Source organism: Notamacropus eugenii, chromosome 2 (assembly GCF_028372415.1).
Source record: "Notamacropus eugenii isolate mMacEug1 chromosome 2, mMacEug1.pri_v2, whole genome shotgun sequence".
In the NCBI taxonomy this organism is placed as follows: Eukaryota; Metazoa; Chordata; class Mammalia; order Diprotodontia; family Macropodidae; genus Notamacropus; species Notamacropus eugenii.
The window spans coordinates 50550431-50565033 of NC_092873.1; the positions used below are offsets into that span (position 1 = coordinate 50550431).

The 14603-nt window shown below is 48.1% G+C and overlaps 1 protein-coding gene across 2 annotated transcripts; it reads left to right on the forward strand.

The window, feature by feature from the left end:
* The first annotated feature begins 5 nt into the window (after positions 1 to 5).
* TRIM50 (tripartite motif containing 50) lies at positions 6 to 13095 on the forward strand. 2 transcript variants are annotated; one of them, XM_072640239.1, is made up of 8 exons: positions 6 to 35; positions 1305 to 1581; positions 5164 to 5579; positions 7804 to 7899; positions 9020 to 9250; positions 9896 to 9918; positions 11115 to 11239; positions 11818 to 13095. In XM_072640239.1, exons 3-8 carry the CDS (start codon positions 5178 to 5180, stop codon positions 12405 to 12407), a joined length of 1467 nt encoding a protein of 488 aa, XP_072496340.1. In that variant the 5' UTR covers positions 6 to 35; positions 1305 to 1581; positions 5164 to 5177; the 3' UTR covers positions 12408 to 13095. The 2 variants fall into 2 exon arrangements, with proteins under 2 accessions (XP_072496340.1, XP_072496339.1); XM_072640238.1 differs by lacking the exon at positions 6 to 35 and having other exon boundaries at positions 1199 to 1581.
* Positions 13096 to 14603: the final 1508 nt, after the last annotated feature.

The following is a 14603-nucleotide window of genomic DNA, read 5'->3' on the forward strand; positions in this document are numbered from 1 at the left end:
CCAGCTCTCCTCCAGACCCTGCCGCAACAGCTGTGGTAATGCGCAGTTAGGCACTGATTATCCTTGGGCTGGGAGCTGGGGCTGCAGCTTACTGTGCAGGGGCATCAACAAGAGTGGATTAAGCCTTTGGGTCATACACAGCCCTGCCATGGGGAAAACCCAGACCCAGCAGTTCTGTGATGTCATTGTACGCAGGACTTCCCGTTGGGAACAGGTGGTTGGCACCTTCTCTGCAATTTATGTAATCTTAGAAGTTGCCTGAGGGAGGTGGGTTGTGGATCTGGAGTTAAGACAAGAATTCAAATCCTGCCTCAAATACTTACTGTGTGACTTTGGGCAAGTCACTTAATCTTTGTTTACCTCAGGTTCCTCATCTGTAAAATGGGGATGACAATAGCACCTCCCTCCAAGGGTTGTTGTGAAGAGCCAATAAGATAGTAATGGTAAAACGCCTAGCATGTGTGCTTAGCACATAATAGGACTGTGTAAATGTTTCCTATTATTATTGTTTTCATCATCAATTTGTAGAATAAGCAGTTGGATGCAGTGGAAAGTACAGGGGACTGGGTTGGAATCCTGGCCCTTGCTCACTGGGTGACCTTGGGTGGTCCTCCTACCCTGGCTCAGTCACAACCTGGGGTGGCTTTCTGATATTCTGGTTTTGGATCCTCCCTTCCCTCCCTTTCCCTCCCCTCTATGGAGACCATAATCCATCCAGACCTCTCAATCCCATATGACTCTGGTCCACGTCCTCAACGTCCTAGGGTGAGGGTAGGGGCTACCCCTGCCTAATGCCAGTGTCTCCAGACACTCTGAGCACATCCCTGGTCCATCCTTCATCCCTCTATCATGTGGCTGGTTCATCCTTTCCAATCACAAACTCACATTTGTATAGCATGTTAAGCTTTTTAAACCTCTGTAAAATGAGGGCTGAGGAGAAGCTGATCTGTGAGGTCCCTTCCACTGCTAAATCCTCCCATCCCACCAGCTTCCAGTATTACTAAAGGAATAGTGCAGAGAGGAGCCCTCCCCACAGCCCTATTTCTTGCCTTGTCCCACCCTCCACCCTTCATTCTCCCCCCTTTAACTCAAGCATGCACCTGAGCTATTCCTATCAGAGCTGGGGCAGCCTGTGGCAGGCACCTCAGTCCTGTGACCAAGATTTGTTTTCATTTGATTCCCGGTGACTTTTCCCCTCGCCTTGGGGTGGGAAGGGGGAGTTGCCAGGAAATGAGGAGAAGAAGGAAAGCGGCGTGGATCAGTTGGCAGGAGGGTATTCCCACCATTTTTTCTTGTGGTCCCAGCTCCCTGTGGAAGAAAGAGGCTGCGGCAGTCAGAGAGATCAGTAATGCGAGTCTGGAGGCGCTAGGAAGTAGCCAGTCAGGGTTGGAGATTGCCTTCCCAGCTCCGTGGGGAATGACTGCAGGCAATTCACTTCTTGGCTTTTTGTTGCCTGGGGGTCACTGAATCCAGTCACTTGGAAATATGCTACAGATTACATTAAAAGGTAGTAAATTGTAGAGGAAAGAATGCTGAATTTGGAGAATTAAGACCTGGGTTCGGATTCCACCTCTGACAAAGGTAAGTGACTATCTCTTGTCCCCAAGCCTACGTTCCTTCATCTCTAAAACGGGAATAATAATGCCTGTCGCATGTTGCTTCCAGAGGCTGTTTGTGATCAAAGGAGATGGTGTACGTAAAGCCTTAGGCTCAAAACCCTATTTAGGTAGTGATAGGCACTGGATTAATTTCACTGTTCTAAGGAACTCGAAAGCAAGGACCCTTCCTGTACCAATGCAGGTTAGCACTCTATCTCCAGTTGATAGTCTTAGGAAGTTTCCTAGAGCATGAAGAGGTTAAATGACTTGCCCACAGTCACAGAGCCACTAGGGTTTCAAAGTTGGCTCTAGTTGGTGGTCCAGTGGCTAGAGCACAGAACCAGGAGTTAGGAAATCCATAGTTTAAATTCTGCCTAAGACACTTACTCCCTGTATGACCCAAGTCACTTCACCTATTTGCCTCAGTTTCTTCAACTGCAAAATGGGGACAATACCAGTACCTATCTCTCCAATATATCATGTAATAACATCTACCCAAATGCTATTATTATTAATTTAATTATTAGGGACAACTAGCTCTTCCAGGTACCAGAAAGTATTATCTCTGTGTTGAGGATGGATAGCACAAGCATTGATTGGACCTGGACCCTGAATTTTGTGTCTTAAAACCATAATCCCAGCTTGTTTCTGCTTCCAAGAGCTCAATGAGCAGGGTTGGTGGGTATAATGAATTTCATCAGCGAGATGGCTCCTCCTACTTGATTGTTTTCTTGTTTCTTGTGCTGATCTAGAATCATAGATCCAGAAGAGACCTTCAAAATCTTTGTCATGGGATCACAGAGCTAGGAGGAACCTTGGAGATCAGTTTAATCAACCCCATTCATTTTACAGACAAAGAAACTAAACCACTCTTCAAGCTCTATTTAAGTATGGGAGCCAAGAAGGCTTAGGTGGTCTTAAGCTACATTAAGAGAAGCCAAAGAGCTTTTAGAAATAAGGGGACAAAAGTCCCCATCATCCTCTACCTTGGTCAGGCCACATCTAAAGTCTTGCATTCAATTTGGGAAGGACACTGTTGAGCTGGAAAGTATCCAGAGGAGAAAAACCAAGATGGTGAAATTTATGCCATGTAAGGATCATTTGGAGGAACTGGGAATGTTCAGCTTGGAGAGAAGACCCAGGGAAGAAGGTGACCACAGTCCTCGAATATTTGATCTGGGTATTTGTACATGGAAGAGGCTTGTGTTGAGCCTCAGAAAGACTGGGAAGATGAGTGATTGATGGAAGTTACAAGGAAGTAAATTCTGGTTTGGAAGTAAGAAGAAACTTGATTATTAGAACTATCCAAGACCAAGAGATAGAAGGATCCCTAGGAGACCTAACACAGGGGATAGATATTATAAACAAGATGCTTTGCAGGGGTATGGCTGTTGGAGTCTTGTCTAACTTGAAATCTGGTGTTCTGGGATAACCAATGTTGAAGAGACAGTGAGAGATACAGCTAGGACCTGAATTCATGTCCCCATCTCCTAGCCCAAGTCTCTTGTCTACACTCCAAATGGGCAACTAGGTGGTGTCATAGTGCATAGAGTGCCAGGCCTAGAGTCAAGAAGACTCATCTTCGTGGGTTCAAATTTGGTCTCAGAAGCTTACTTGCTGTGTGACTCTGGACAAGTCACTTTAACTCCATTTGCCTCAGTTGCCTCTTCAGCCAAATGAGCTGGAGAAGAACATGGCAAATCATTCCTGTATCTTTGCCAAGAAAACCCCAAATGGAGTTAGGAAGAGTTGGACACAACTGAAAAATGACTCAACAACACATTCTGAATGGGCATCCTTCCTTCTAAAACATCCCTAACCCTTGGGACTCTTAAAGGATCAGAGAGAGAAACTAGGGTGGGAGCAGAGCCAGGACAAGGAATTTGAACATTCTAGATCAGGCTTGAAAATCACTTCCAGGCCTCCATGCTGGGTGTTACAATTTCCCCAAAGCTTTGAGCCTCAACTGTACCCCATTGGCCTATTGCACAATATAGAGACACATGGCATCAGTAGCAGAAGATTCTGGCATTAAACATATTTAAATAAATAAGCAACAAATTAGGCCCCTCCCTCCACAGATTGGTGAATGACTGAACAAAGTATGGTATATGAAGCTAAAAAAAATAGTACTACATGTAAAAAAAAGATGAATATGAGGAATTCAGAGAAATAGAGGAAAATTTGTATGAACTTGATGAGATAGAAATGGGCAGAAAAAGAATTCATGAAAACATCCTGAAAGGGAGCTGAACTCAGAGGAATAGAAAATTCAGTAACCCTCCTTAGGGGGCACATAGTGACATAGCACCCTCTCCTCTCAGCAGAAGAAAGACGAGTGGGCAAGGATGGTGCTTCCATTGTTGGATAACTGGTTGCTCAATTCTTGTTGTTTTGGTCATTTATGTTATAAGGGAGGGGGTGGCAGCAGGACCAGAAGCCATATGGAGATGACTCTTGGTTCCTAAAGGCTCTGACTGGCAGGCTAGGAGATTTGATAGGGAGTGGCAGAATGGAATTAGTGGGACTTGGGTTTAGATGCCTAGGTGACCTTGGGCAAATTACTTAACCTTTCCAGGCCTCAGTTTCTTCATCTATAAAATGGGCAGGGATGTAATAGGTGGACTCTAGGCTCCTTTCATATTTAAGTCTGTCATACAGATGTGATAGATCCTCACACAGTATCAAGAAACAAGGACATTTCTTTAAAGTAGAAGGTAAGATAAACAATGAGGAATTAAAATATGCAGAAGGAACTCTGTGACCTGCGTCTGCAAATGATCTCCTTTCACATCTGGCCTGAAAGCAGGAGGCGTGGGGCCTGGCCTCTGCAAACCCCAGAACCCCACATGGCTCCCGTACTTCCCGATACAGTCTCATGAGCGCTCTCGTGCAGAAGCTGGAAAGGCTTCAGAAGACTTCTGTTTGCTGCCCAGGGCCCAGCCCAGCGAAGTTTGATAAGGGGGTGATGTCAGTTTTTGGCCACAGACATTAATCTGTAGAAGGGTTGCCAATCAAGGTGGAGGAGGAACTGTGGAAAAAGCATTCACATTAATGAAATAAAAATAATAATAGCACGCATGTCCATGGCTCCTTAAGGTTTACAAAGCATTTTTACAAATATTTTCTCATCCAGTCCTCATAATAGCTCTGGGAGGCAGGTGCCTCCATTTTACAGGAGAGGAAACTCAGACAGGGGAGACAACAATGACAGTGAAATAGTGAAACTATAAATAGTAAGATTCAAAAATAATGGAATAAACCTCTTTAAACTCAGCTAGGTTAGGCCTTGGGCAGCAAACCAAAGAGGTTAGTTGGCTTGGCCCAGTATCATACCATAGTAAATGTCTGAGGTAGAATTTGAACTCCAAGTCCAGGGCTCTGTCTACTACAAACAGTGTAAAGTGAATGTCGAAAGTATATTAAAGTAGAAAGTGTCAAAAGAAATCCTGGAAAAGTGCCGTGTGTGTCCTTCCCTCTCTCCGTGTTGTGCCCCTGGTTAACTGCCCTAGTCCCAACTCTGGGAGTGGACTCTGACAGGGACACTTCGGATCTTGTTTTTCAGCTTGGAAAGTCTGGATGGCGCTGCTGGTGAGGGCCCCGGATTTGGCAAATGGGCTTCAATGTCCCGTTTGTCTGGAGGTCTTTAAAGAACCCCTGATGCTGCAGTGTGGCCATTCCTACTGCAAGGATTGTCTGAACTCTTTAGCCCACCACTTGGGAAGCCAGCTCTTCTGCCCCGTGTGCCGGCAAGTGGTGCCCGATGTCAGCAGCTCCCCGCCTAACGTCTCCCTGGCTCAAGTGATTGAAGCCTTGCACCTCCCAGGTGAGCGGGAGCTGAGCGTCTGTACCCATCACCAGAACCCACTCAGCCTGTTCTGTGAGAGGGACAGAGAGCTCATCTGTGGCCTCTGTGGTCTTCTGGGCTCCCATCGGCAGCACCAGGTCACACCTGTCTCCACCGTGTACAGCCGCCTGAAGGTAGGAAGCCGCTTACCTCCCTAGTCAGAAAAGATAGGTCCTGGCTATTAGATCAATCAAAGACTCTGTGTTCAAGGGTGAGAATGCAGGTGAAGGGGGGTACCTGTGTGCCTGAGCCTGCAGGGCCACCAGCTGCTCCCACTCAGCTCCCATCCATACCTTGGAGAGTTCACAGAGAAGAGAGCTGGCAACTTAACCTAATGGATGTTTGTGGGAGATGATGGGGAGCAGGGCAGGGTTTCCTTTTCAGTGAGGATAAGCTTTGGAGTGAGAAAGTTAAAGTAAGCAGTTAGCAGACAGAGAAAGCTAAGAGATGAGTGATCAGTGGACATTTGGCAATGGGAGATGTTACTCCTAGGCAAACCAAGTCCTCAGGCTCTGACCAAACTGGACTTTGTGATGATGACGCAACTCAAGACTGAAATGCTTGGCTTTTATCTCACTTAAGGCCTTGCTTGGGCTGAGATCTGGAAAATTCTCATTCTGTGCATTCCCCAAGCTAAGGGCCCACCCTTTGGCAGACATGGTCATTATCATTTATATAATTATAGCTCATAGAGGTTTTGGTCAAGGGTACTCACTAGGGGCAGAAATGAAAAAGTTACAAGTAGCCCCTGCCAGTGAAAAACCAACAAAGAAACAAAAATTGGTCATTAAAACTCTCTGGCCTAATAGGTATCTAACTAAATCCTTAACTTTTTTCAACCAGTCTCCAAACTTTAAAGAATCCAGTAAATAGGTTAACCTTCGCTGAAGACTTTTGATCAAAGTTTCATCTATTGAGGTATCTTGCATTTTTGAGTGAGACCAAAGTAGATGTGAGGCCAAGGAGCCAGAGAGGGCACCAGTGAGGTAGGGGGGATTTCTGCCCCCCTATTACTATAGAAACCATTCATGAGCACATGGAAGGAAGCTGAAGAGGAAAAGTGTGTTCACAAGGGGAACAAGGAAGAGTGACTGACAGGGCCTGGAAATGTCCTGGATCCCTCAATGGTCTGGGAAAGAGAAAGAGCTACGTGAAAGGCAGAGTGTGCATCTCCAGCCCATGTGTGGGTCCTGGATGTCAGTGGGAGGGGTGCAGAGGTCAGGGGAGTTCGGTGAGCACAGGCATCACCTCGAAGCAGTCATATGGATACAGGAGCTGAGACGAGAAAGCTCAGTGTATCCAAACAACTGCTTCTGAGCTCCCACTTATCTCCATATGGTGAGAGAAAGTTCTGGGGACTTAGAGCAGGCAGGTAAAAAGGAAGCCCCTTCTCCCTCCAGCTGTTGGCCATTTTTGTAGTTACCATGAGGACCTTTGCCAGGACTGACAGTGTGGCTTTCCTCCATCCTGCTCAGCAGTGGTTTCAGTCCTCCATATTTTTGCATGGGCTGTTTGGCTTGCACTCCCTCCTGACTTCATCATTTAGACCCCCTAGTTTCCTTCTAAGGCTCAGCAGCCACCTCCTATGGGAAGCCCTTCCTAACCCTGATGGCTCCTGCTGCTCTCTCTCTTTCCTCAGCTAAGATCCCTTCCAACTCTCAATTTTGGGGATTCTATGAATCTCACCTGAAATTGTTTCGTTCTTTGTACTGGTATCACCAGTGCCTGGCACCTAATAGGAGCTTCATAAATGCTCTTTGGCCTGACTTGAATTGACTGATTACCATCTGTGTGATGGGGGCAACTTCATTTAATCTCCTCTGGCCTCAGTTTTCTCATCTGTAAAATGAGAAGGTTGGCTGGATGGCCTCTGAAGTCCTCTCTCTCTGTCTCTGTCTCTCTGTCTCTGTGTCTCTCTGTCTCTGTCTCTCTGTCTCTGTCTCTGTCTTTCTGTCTCTCTGTCTCTCATCTTCTGAGCCTGAAGAAATGTGGGAAATACACAAAATAATTATAAAGTTATTGGGAGAGTTGGGATCCACCAACAACCAGATGGATCTGTTTATGAAATGCTTCTGGGATTGGCCTGGCTTAGATTCAGTGCTGCTTCTACACATAAGGTGGAGGCCAAAGAAACCTGCATATTTTAAGTCTGCCCTGGTTCTGATGGGTTCTTTCGGTGTTGGCATGGAGTTAGAAAGGCCTGGCTTCTAATCCAGGCACAAATCAGTTAGCTTTGCTGGGCCTTGGCTTTCTCCTCTGTGAAATGAAAGGGCCAGGCTCTGTGACCTGTGGTCCTGACACCTGAGGTCAGATGATTTCCCTGGCACTCATGGGTTCTGCTTTGGCTTCCTCCCCCAGGAAGAGCTCTCAGGCCTCATCTCTGACCTGAAACAACAGAAGGAAAATCTGGAGGAACAGATCACCAGACTAGTGAACAACAGAACCCGGATTGCTGTGAGCAAGTACCCACACTGCTCCCCTGCACTCCTGTCTCCTGGTGTCACAAAAGTCAAATGAAGATCCAGAGCAGGCCTAGGAGGGATGTGGAGGAGCATCAGATTCCAGACCCATCCCTGACTCCTAATACCTGTGTGACCTTAGAGGAGTCACTTTGCTGCTTCTTTGTAAAACAAGGAGGGCTAGCGCTGCCTAGGCACTCCTCCCTCATTTTACAGATGAGGAAGCTTGAGGCCAAGGGAGGTTAGGGGGCCTCCCCAAAGTCACCCAGTAGGAAGCATTGGAAGTGAGCTTTGAACCAGTCTCTGACCTCATATGTAGGCATGACCCTGCCTCCCCTCTGCATCTAGGATCCCACTGACTGTAAGTGGTGGATTAGCCCCTGGGCCTTGGGGCTGAGATGGAGTCTGAGGCTGACATGAAAGGCTCTTCTCCAGGAAGGGGTTTGGAATGAGCAGCTTGTGCCACCTTCTGGTCAGCCCGGTTATAATTCCTTCTGGTACCTGGGCCAGGTTGGCTCAGGGAGCCCTAGCCAGCAGCACCAGGACTGGCCCATACCAGTGAATGCAGTCAGGAAGAGGAGGGGATGCTGGGTACAGAACCTCAGCTTCTTAGAGAAGACATTCTTGGCACAGGGCTTGTTGATTGACTGGTCAACTGTTTCATCACCTCTTAACAACATCTTCCTGTCCTAGAGGGACTTGCCTGTAGGTCTCATAGTTTACATAGGTTGTACTTGTGTGCCAACGGAAGCAGCATGACACAGGGTAAAGAACAATGTAGTCAGAGGTCCTGGGTTCAGATCTTCCCTCTTCTCCTCACCATGACCTTGGGCAAATCACATAACTTCCCTGGGACTCAGTATTCTCTTATATAAAATAAGGGATTGGGCTGATGACTCTAAACTCTCTTACAGACTGAGTCCAAGACCCTGGGAGCCGCGGGGGAAGTCATTTCTCTGGAGTCTCCATTTCTCCCTCTGTATAATGAAGGGGTGGGACCCAAAGACCCTCCCAGGCCAGTCTAGATCTGTCCCACACTCCTGCTGTGAGCTGCTCTCTTCTGGCCCAAACCAAAGTAAGGGCCAGGCTGAGATGGGCTGTGCTCCTTCCCTTAGAATGAGTCCGATGTCTTCAGCTGGGTGATTCGGAGAGAGTTCCAGGAATTACACCGCCTGGTGGATGAGGAGAAGGCCCGATGTCTGGAGGGGATAGAGTGTCACAAGCGAGGCCTCGTGGCCTCCATGGACATCCAGCTGGAGCAGGCCCAGGGTGCCCGGGAGAGGCTGAACCAGGCAGAACAAGTCTTGGAGCAGCTGAGTGAGGAGAGTCATCTTGACTTCATCCAGGTGAGCCAGAGAAAGGCATAGTCCATCAGTCCGTCAGTCCGGCAACCAACAAACGTTCTTTAGGTACTTACTCAGTGCCAAGTTGAGGATATAGGGACAAAAATGAAATGGTCCCTGCCCTCCATTATGTCCAAGGGTGAGGATAGAAAAGAAGACACCATTTAATTCAATTTAAAAAGTATTTAATAACATAATTATTACAATATCTAGCATTCATACAACACTGTTAGGTCTGCAGAGCACTTTGTGGATATTGTCTCATTTGATGTCATTTAAATGTTTGCCACCTGGCTCCGCACGCAGGTATCCAGCTATAAAGATGGAGTGGACCCTGCCCTCAGGGAATTGATGTTCTAATGGAGGAGTGGCCAGTATAAGCAGAATAGTCAAGAATGCCTAGGAGGGGGATCCCAGAAGACAGGAATGGGCTTTGTCTCAGAATGCCTTGTGTATACACAATGCCTGGTGTGTAGTAGGAGCCAGTAAGGGTGACCTTTGGATGTGGGGCATCTAACCAGCCAACGCCCCCTTCCAAGGGCTCCCACCCTCAGTCACCAACCACAATTCCCACCCAGCAAACTGTTACTAATAGCTTCTGAAGGAGCCTTCCCATGTCTTAACCACCTTGTCTCTCTTTTCTTATAGAAATACCATGCCATGGCCTCCAGGTAAGTACGCTGGTGGGGAGAGGGGAGGCAGGCCTTTGGAGACTGTCCAGACATGAGGAGGAGGGATGGAGAAGAAGCCCAGGAAATGGCCTGGTCCTGTCACCCGGCTAGAGCCATCTTCCAAAAGGGGCTAAATCAAGATTCCAGCCCCACTTGTAATGGCCTTTAGGAACATAGACAAATACATAGGTGTACCATAACACATATAGCCACAAACACCATGTACATGGATGTACAATGTATGATCTTCTCTTTCAACAGAGAGTCCAATAAAGTGTTTATTAAGGCTGTATTATGTGCCCATCAGCTTAAGCGCTGGGAATTCATTCTAATGGAAGGGACAGTAAGTTGGCAGGTCATGAGACATGTCTGAAGGACCTTAGAAAAGAAAGCTGACCTGTCTGAGCTCAGGAACCCAGGGAGAGAATCGGAGGTGATGGGAGGGAAATTATGACTATATATTTGTGTATATGTATATATATACATATACATACACATATATGCATGTATGCATATACACACATATAGATATATAGACATGAGACATATACACACGTCTTTTCCTCAGTTATGTGACCTTTGTTGTATAAATCTCCATCCCTGGAGCTGTGAATTCAGTCAGAAAGGGGTCTCAGGTAGAATTCTATGGTGGAGGAAGGACTATGTGAGTTTAGTGGGGGAGAAGTTGTACCCAGAGATTTAACTAGGGCAGATTGGTGGGGGCTTTGATCCAGGGTGCTCACATTCAGAGGGTGCCAATAGCATGGGCTGGGGCACCCCTCTTTCTCATCCCTGGCTCCTTCATTCCCTGTTCCCCATTTTTCCTTCAGCAGTCAGGCCTTCAGGAGCAGAGAAGCTTCCTGGCATCTTGGGGGGGATTGTTACAAGAGTCAGAGAACCTGGCCTCAGAGCCTACTTCTGATGCTTATCTGCCTGTGTGACTCGGTTCAAGTCACTTTACCTCCTTGGCCTCAGTCTTCTTATCTGTAAGATGAGGGGGTCAGACTCAATGGTCCCTGCCAGCTCTCACTTTAGGATCTTGGGATCCTCCAGTTTGGATCCCTGCTCCCTAGTTCCTTCCCTCCCTGATCTGGGCCCCCAAATCCTCAGCTATGGGCCCCTAGCAAAGGGAAGCAGTATTGCCACTTAATCACACCTGGTCTTCTCTGCGGTCTGTCCACCTGTGTTCTTCTCAGCACAAAGCTCCAGCAGATGCTGCCTCTGGAGGGGACCTTCAACGCTGTCTCCTTCAAACCTGGCTTCCACCCGGCTGACCTCAAAATGACCGTGTGGAAACGGCTGTTCCGTAAGGTTCTGCCAGGTGAGTTACTGCAAGAAAGCAGTCCCAGCTTGGGCACTGCTGAGCACCGCTTGCACAGTCAGAGTTTATTTAGTGTTCACCAGGTACCAGGCACTGTCATAGTCACCAGGGATGCAAAGCTGACAGTGAAAAGACAACAGGTATATATGTGAGATGTATACAAAGGAATCTTGGGAGGAGGGAAAGAGCAAAGCTTAGGGGGTCAGGAAAGGCCTCATGTGGAAGCTTATAGGATTCAACAAGGCCTACGCAAGGAGGGGAGTGCATTGAAGTCATGTGTGGCAGCCTGTGCAAAGGCATGGAGGTGGAAGATTGAGTATCATGTGTGAAGAACAAGAAGTCCAGGCTGGTTAGAACACAGTGTATATAGGAAATATGTATAATTTGTACAGGAAAGGGATTAGGAGCCTAGTAATTGAGATTCCATGGAGAGGAGTTTATATTTGACTCTGGAGGAACGATGGGGTCAGATGGAGGCTTTGGCAGCCACATTCAAAGATGTGGCCAGAGCCCAGACATAGGGAGAAACCTTGTCTTGCTGTGGTCTGACCAGGCCTTTGTGGGTTCTCCTTCCTCAGCCATGGAGACTCTGAAATTGGACCCAGCTACGGCCCACCCACTCCTCCAGCTCTCCAAAGGGAACACAGTAGTACAGTGTGGCCTCCTGTCTCAGCGGTGTGCCAGCCATCCTGATGGCTTTGACTACAACACTTGCGTCCTCACCAGCCGAGGCTTCTCCTGTGGCCGACACTACTGGGAGGTGGTGGTGGGCAACAAGAGTCACTGGCGGCTGGGGGTCATCAAGGGCACCGCCAGCCGTAAGGGCAAGCTGATCAAGTCCCCAGAGCATGGGCTGTGGATGATTGGGCTCAAGGAAGGCCGGGGGTATGAGGCTTTTCAGTGCCCACGAGTGCCTCTGCCCGTGGCTGGCCACCCTCATCGGATAGGTGTGTATCTCCACTATGAACAGGGGGAGCTCACTTTCTTTGATGCAGACCGTCCTGAGGGCCTCCAGCCCCTCTACACTTTCCAGGCTGATTTCCAAGGCAAACTTTACCCCATACTGGATACTTGCTGGCATGAACGGGGCAAAAATTCTCTTCCCATGGTTCTGCCCCAGCCTCCGGGACCTGGCCACCTTCCCCCGCTGGAGCATACCAAATTGTAGATGTTGGCAGGCCCATGGCAGGTGGGCAGGGGACAGGCATCTTCAGGCCCTTGGCTTACGTGCACTAGAAGTGCCATCTTCCTTGGTTGGGAGGCCCTAGCTCTTTTATGGTTTGGGGCCAAAAAATAAAAACCCCAACCCCCCTCAAAACCAGATTTCTTGACCTGCATCTGCTAAAATAAAATGATTCAAAGCTTTCCCTGGTAAAATGTAAACCTCCTGAAGGCAAAGCCTGCTTCCTTGCATCCCCAGAGCCCAGCCCGGTGCCTGACATACAGTAGGTACTTAACAAATGCTTGTTGACTAGTGAAGCAGGAAGATGTTCCTGAAGAGAGCGGATCCCAGATGCCCCCCATGGCTCCTCTTCTCTATTCAGCATGATACAGGCCAGTGCTCATAATCCTCTCCCAACCTTTTTGGTTTAAAGAAAATAACTCACTCCTGCAGCCTTTAAAGCCCCATCCTCTGAGTCCCAGTGGGGGCTGGCATCCTCAGGGAAGGCCTCCAGGAAAAAGCTGGCATTTGACCTTGGTCCTAAGGGACTGGCAAGTTAGCCCAGAAGCTTGAGTGAGCATGGCCTAGGGAGGGTGGTCACTGCTAAGTGCCCTGGACTTCTTGAAGCTAGAAAGAACAGGGTCTGTCTTAGTACTGTTTGCACATAGTAGGTGCTTAATAAAGGCTTTTAAACAATCCTTCATTTATTCATTTAAATGGGGGGGGGGGGGGGCGGGATCTAACCTGGGCATCTGAGCTGACCATCTCCTGCTGAGACTGAGCTAGTAACTTGGCCCATTCATCCAATGCTCTAACCACTAAGATAACTGGTTTGTCTTCAGCAGTAGAAGGGAGCACTAGGCTAGAGAACAAATCCCAGCTTTGTGTGCTTATAAAAGCTAAAAAAACCTTTGGGCAAGGTCTCAGTTTTCTCATCTGAAAGACTGGGAGGTGAGATAAGGGGGCTTTTAGATCTAGATCCTTTCATCCTTTGGGTCAGAAAGTGGCAGAAGGGGAGTGAGAAGATTCAGGAGGGATGACCCAAGAGATGAAGGGCATCTTCCCCACACATGGGAATAAGTTTTCTAGATTCTAAACTTCCCAATTTGGGAAGCTCTCACTCTCATCCTCCTAGATTCAATCTATTGTAAATTCCTGTTGACTTCATCTCTGCAATACCTCTCCAATAAGTCTCCTTCCCTCCTCTCCCTGGATCCTGCTGCCCTCCCTCCCCTAATACGTATCACCTCCCAACCGGTCTAGTGCAATGGTTGCTGGGGGGTTCCCTGACTCCAATCTCAACCTGTTGCAGTCTGTCTTCCACTCACAGCTGCCAAATTGGTCTCACCATGTCACCTTCACCTCCACTGTCTCATTCGATAGACTCCCTCTTTACTATCAAATACAGGTCCTCCGGCATTCAAAGTCCTTCCTCTGACCCTTCCAGTCTTCTCACACTGAGTTGCCCTACATACTCCCCTCCCCCCCATCTCCTGATTCCAGTGCATTTCCATTGACTTGTTCCCATGCCTGCAATGCTCCTGATCCTCCTGGCTTCCTTCACATCCTACCATTCCCAGACTTCCTTGACCCAATGCCTGCCCTCTGTTGATTATCTCCAACTTATCCAGCTTCGTGATCAATCACCATTTAAGGACCTACTATGTGCCAGGTACTGTGCCAAGTCCTAGGGATCCGAAGAGAGGCACCAGACAGCCCTTGCCCCCAAGTTTACACTCTCATAGGAGAGCCAACAAGCGGATACACTTACACAAAGCCAGCTGTAATCAGGAGAAATGCCTACAAGAGGTTTGTTCCTAGAGGGAGAGGACTGGTTTTGCCTTTGGAGCTTCATTTTAGCACAGTGTCCGGCATACAGTTGGCGCTTAATAAATGCTTAATGCCTTGCTTGTACTTTGGAGTCAGGAAGGTCTGGGTTCAAAACTTGCACAGACACTACTTGTGTCATCTTAAGTAAATCATTTCCCCACGTCTTCAGTTTTCTCAGCAAAATGAAGAGCCGGCTTCTTAGCAACCTTCTGGTCTAAAGCTAAGACCAGCTACTCCAGGGCGGCGGAGGGCGGTGCCAGGAAATTCTGGCCAATGAGACGTGGGGAGTGAGGAATTGATCAGAAGGGGGCGGAGACACAGGCTGGCGGGTCAAATCCGGTGGAGGAGGTGTGGCGCGCCTGCGCAGCGGCT

Excerpts from the sequence above, each read along its gene's own strand:
- TRIM50 (XM_072640239.1), top strand. The coding sequence starts at position 5,178 with ATGGCGCTGCTGGTGAGGGCCCCGGATTTGGCAAATGGGCTTCAATGT. Across the intron at positions 5,580-7,803 it reads CCGTGTACAGCCGCCTGAAG|GAAGAGCTCTCAGGCCTCAT; the intron begins GTAGGAAGCCGC and ends TTCCTCCCCCAG. Across the intron at positions 11,240-11,817 it reads GTTCCGTAAGGTTCTGCCAG|CCATGGAGACTCTGAAATTG; the intron begins GTGAGTTACTGC and ends CTCCTTCCTCAG.